The 5,000-nt window shown below is 46.4% G+C and overlaps 1 protein-coding gene across 1 annotated transcript in view; it reads left to right on the top strand.

Annotated features, from left to right (window-relative positions):
• The first annotated feature begins 3,120 nt into the window (after window positions 1-3,120).
• LOC138862368 (mucin-7-like) overlaps window positions 3,121-5,000 on the top strand; it is a 32,617-nt gene continuing 30,737 nt past the window's right edge. The window contains exons 1-4 of the mRNA XM_070124106.1: window positions 3,121-3,148; window positions 3,272-3,598; window positions 3,678-4,100; window positions 4,305-5,000. The exon at window positions 4,305-5,000 is cut by the window's right edge and continues 53 nt beyond it. Of these exons, the coding sequence (XP_069980207.1) occupies window positions 3,121-3,148; window positions 3,272-3,598; window positions 3,678-4,100; window positions 4,305-5,000 (1,474 nt within the window). The remainder of the gene's footprint in view (window positions 3,149-3,271; window positions 3,599-3,677; window positions 4,101-4,304) is intronic.

Here is a 5,000-nt window from a genome sequence, read left to right as displayed (position 1 = left end):
CCTCCTTTTCTTCCCCTCCTCTTTCCATCTTCCATTCTTATTTCCCCTCTCATCTCTCCCATCTTTCCTCCCCTCTCTCCCCCCCTTCTTCCCTTCCCACCTCCCCTAATTCTCTTTTCTCCTTTCTCTATTATTCCTTGCTTTCCCTTCCTTTCTTCTTGTGTCTTCCCCTTTTCTTTCCCCTTCTCTCTTTCTTTTTCTCCTCCCCCCTATTCTCTTCCCACACTCCCATCTCTCCCTCTTTTCCTTTTCTATCTTCCTTTCTTGCTTCCATCCCCTTATTCCCCTCTTCTTTTTCCCTCTCCCCTCTTCCCCTTTTTCTTTCACACCTTTCCCCTCTTCCCTTTCCATCTCCCCTTCTTCCCCCTCTTCATTTCTCTCTTATTCTTGCTTCCTTCCCCTTCTTCCCTTCTTCCCCCTTTCTTTCCCCTCTCCCCCTCTTCCCTTCTTCTTTCCCTTTTTCCCCTCTTCCCTCCTTCTTTCCCCTTCCCACCTCCCCTTCTCCCCCACTTTTCCCTCTCCCTTCTTCCTTGCTTCCTTCCCCTTCTTCCTCATCTTCCCCTCTTCTTTCCCCTCTCCCCCTCCTTCGTATCTCGATCTGATTCCAGTTTACGTTTTGTGTGTATTTGAGGGGAAGCGAAGAGGATTGTTTTCTTTAAAACCATTAAGAGATGGGGAGAGATAAGGTGGGGTGGATAGGGAATGGGGGGAGAGGGAAGAGGAAGGGAGGGGGGGGGGAGGAGGGGGTTCTGAATGGACGTTCCTTTAGGCTAAATTCTCTCTCTCTTTTTATGTTTCTCTTTCTCTCTCTTTCTCTGTCTCTCTCTCTCTTTCTCTCTCTTTCCTTCTCTCTCTCTCTCTCTCTCTCTATTTATCTATCTATCTTTCTCTTTCTTTCTTTCTCTGTCTGTCTTTGTCTGTCTCTGTCTGTCTCTCTCTCTCTAGCGTAGATTTATGTATATGTCTCTGCCGGTCTGTTTGTCTTTCTCTCTCTGTCTCTCTTTCTCCCTCTCTGTCTCTCTTTCTCTTCCTCTTTCTCTTTCTCTCTGTCTGTCTGTCTATCTGTCTGCTCTCTCTCTCTCTCTCTCTCTCTCTCTCTCTCTCTCTCTCTCTCTCTCTCTCTCTCTCTCTCTCTCTCTCTCTCTCTCTCTCTCTCTCTCTCTCTCTCTCTCTCTCTCTCTCTCTCTCCGTCTTCTCCTCTCCCTCATCATCATCATTATCACCTTATCATCATCACCATCATCATAATCTCCTTTTCACCATTTTCATGATCTCCTCATCATCTCCATTATCATCGCCATCATCATCACCACCATCTTCACCATCACCATCATCATCACAAAAGGCTCTACGTGTCACCATCTCGAGTCGCTGTTAGAACCACTGTCAGGTGACAAAAATAGATAGATAGATAGATAGATATACATATGAATAGATAAATGCAAAAGATATAACTGAATAGATAGATAGATAAATGAGTATGAATAAATGAAGAATTTAATGAATAGATAAATAGATAAACAAATGAAAAATTAAATGAATATATACATATAAATAAATACAAAGAAAATAAATAAATAAAAGATAAAGAATAAATTAGATTAAATGAATAAAATAAAGATATAAAAAATAAAAAATAACTTAGATTAAGTGAATAAAAATAAATAAACGAAAGATAAAGAATAAATTAGATTAAAGGAGTAAAATAGAAATAATAAAAGATAAACTAAATCATATATATAAAAAGATTAAGAAATAAAATAAAAACGCATTCAGAGCGAGTTTAGGAGCGATGAGATTTTGGTCGAAAATTAACCGAAATTATATTGTATTTTGATCCTTTTCGTTATGAAGACATTTCTTCATCTGTTTAACCTGTTTTTTTTCTTTTCTTTTCTTTTCTTTTCTTTGGTTTCGTATTTCATTATTCTCTTCTTCTCTATTTCATCCTTTTATATGGATTTTTTTCATTTTTCTATGTCTTTGCCATCTATTTTTGTCTTGATTTTTTCTCAATTTTCTGTGTTTCTTTATTGTCATTTCCATGGGTTTCTTAACTAATTTATTCATTCTTTATTTACCTAGCTTCCTTTCCTGTTTATCTATCTACCTATCTATCTATATCTCAGTCTATCTATCTATCTATCTCTATGACTATCTGTCCATCTGTCTATCTATCTATCTATATCTCTCTCAATCTATCTATCTATCTACCTATATGTCCATCTGGCAATCTATCTATTTATCTCTCAATCTATCTATCTATCTCTCAATCTATCTATCTACCTATCTGTCTGTCTATCTATCTATCTATCTACCTACCTATCTGTCCATCTGTCTATCTATCTATCTCTCAATCTATCTATCTATACCTCTATCTACCTATATGGTATCCATGCCCTTGGTATTTCTCTCTTCTCCGTCTCCATTTCCCACGTTCTTTCATTCTGTTCTTCTGTTCTTCTCTGGTTATTCAGTCTCTATAACAATCAGGATAACCGACATATCCACAGAACACCATGATAACACCAGAACATCTGCAGAAAAGGATAAGAACTCACGTAAAGAACACTCACAGCGTCTATAACATCTATAACAAAAGCCTACAACGCCCTCAGAACACTCGCAGAACGACCAAAGAACACCAAATTATCCGTAGAACATCCGGATAACAAACGCAGAATACGGAACACTGTCAGCACGCCCTTTGAAGAACAAACTGGTGAACCATCGCACCACAGTCAGAACACGCACTAGAACACAAGAACATTTCTGACTCGCTTGGAGAACAGTTATTATTTGGGCATGTTCGTTTAAATACAAAAAGCCCTTATCAGAAAGCACCAGAGAATACCTTTATAACACAGACATAGAACACCTAGAGAACACACCCACAACACTAATACAGAACACGTTTGGGAACACATCCAAAGAACACACCGATAGAACACCCAGATCCCACCCGTAGAACTGCCCCAGAGAATATCCAGATCACACCCGGAGAACACATCCATAGAACCCCCAGAGAACACCTGGAGAACACCTAAGGATAACCCATAGAACACACCCAGATCACACCCACAGAACACCCAGGGAACATCCCACAAACGCATTCCATCCATGGAAACATTTCCCAAAGCTCCACCAAGTCTCTCTCCCTCTCTCCCTCTCTCCCTCTCTCTCCCGAATCACTCCACCCATAGAACACACTCAGAAATCACCTAGAGAACACAGACAACACCCAGATCCCAACCAGAGAACACACCCATAGAACACCCGCAGAACACACCCACAGACCCCACCCAGAGAACACACCCACAGAACACCCGCAGAGTACCCAGATCACGCCCACAGAACACACCCGCAGCACACCCCACGCACGCACCCGCCCACCGAACCATTTCCCAAAGCCGCACCAAGCCACCCACAGAACACCTAGGGATAACCCACAGAACACACAGATCGCACCTAGAGAACACTCTAACAGAACACCCACAAGCCCCACCCACAGAACACCCAGACCCCACCCGCAGAACACACCCGCAGAACACCCCACGCACGCACCCGCCCACCGAACCGTTTCCCAAAGCCGCACCAAGTCAGATTTGCGACCGCTCTCCCTCGCTCGCGAATCGCTCCCAGAGAACACCTAGATAACTCTCACAGAACACCCACAGAACACCCAGAGAACACACTCACAGAACACCCAGAGAACACCCAGACCCTACCTACAGACCCCACTCACAGAACACCCAGACCCCACCCACAGAACACCCACAGAACACACCCGCAGCACACCCCACAAACGCCCCCATCCACCGAACCATTTCCCAAAGCCGCAATCTGCCAAGTCAGATTTGCGACCGCTCTCCTAGGGCTAACGCTCGCGAATTCCTGCTCCCAGAAAGAACACCTAGATAACTCTCACAGAACACCCACAGAACACCCAGAGAACACACTCACAGAACACCCAGAGAACACCCAGACCCTACCTACAGACCCCACTCACAGAACACCCACAGACCCCACCCACAGAACACACCCGCAGAACACCCCACGCCCGCACCCGCCCACCGAACCGTTTCCCAAAGCCGCACCAAGTCAGATTTGCGACCGCTCTCCCTCGCTCGCGAATCGCTCCCAGAGAACACCTAGATAACTCTCACAGAACACTCACAGAACACCCAGATCACACCTAGAGAACAAACCCATAGAACACCCAGAATACACCCACAGGACACTCACAGAACACCCAGATCACACCTAGAGAACAAACCCACAGAACATCGAGACCCCACCCACAGACCCCACCCACAGAACACACCCTGCAGAGAACACCCCACGCCCGCACCCGTCCACCGGACCGTTTCCCAAAGCCGCACCAAGTCAGATTTGCGACCGCTCTCCCTCGCTCGCGAATCGCTCCCGGAGAACACACCCAGAGAACACCCAGACCCCACCCACAGAACACACTCACAGAACACCCATACCCCAACTAGAGAACACATCCGCAGAACACCCCACACCCGCACCCGCCCACCGAACCGTTTCCCAAAGCCGCACCAAGTCAGATTTGCGACCGCTCTCCCTCGCTCGCGAATCGCTCCCGGAGAACACACTCAGAGAACATCCAGAGACACCTAGAGAACACCCAGACCCCACCCACAGAACACACCCGCAGCACACCCCACGCCCGCACCCGCCCACCGAACCGTTTCCCAAAGCCGCACCAAGTCAGATTTGCGACCGCTCTCCCTCGCTCGCGAATCGCTCCCGGAGAACACACTCAGAGAACATCCAGAGACACCTAGAGAACACCCAGATCCCACCCAGAGAACACCCAGACCCCACCCACAGAACACACTCACAGAACACCCATACCCCAACTAGAGAACACATCCGCAGAACACCCCACACCCGCACCCGCCCACCGAACCGTTTCCCAAAGCCGCACCAAGTCAGATTTGCGACCGGTCTCCCTCGCTCGCGAATCGCTCCAC

Source organism: Penaeus vannamei, chromosome 8 (assembly GCF_042767895.1).
Source record: "Penaeus vannamei isolate JL-2024 chromosome 8, ASM4276789v1, whole genome shotgun sequence".
NCBI lineage: Eukaryota > Metazoa > Arthropoda > Malacostraca > Decapoda > Penaeidae > Penaeus > Penaeus vannamei.
This window is presented reverse-complemented; position numbering and strand designations above follow the sequence as displayed.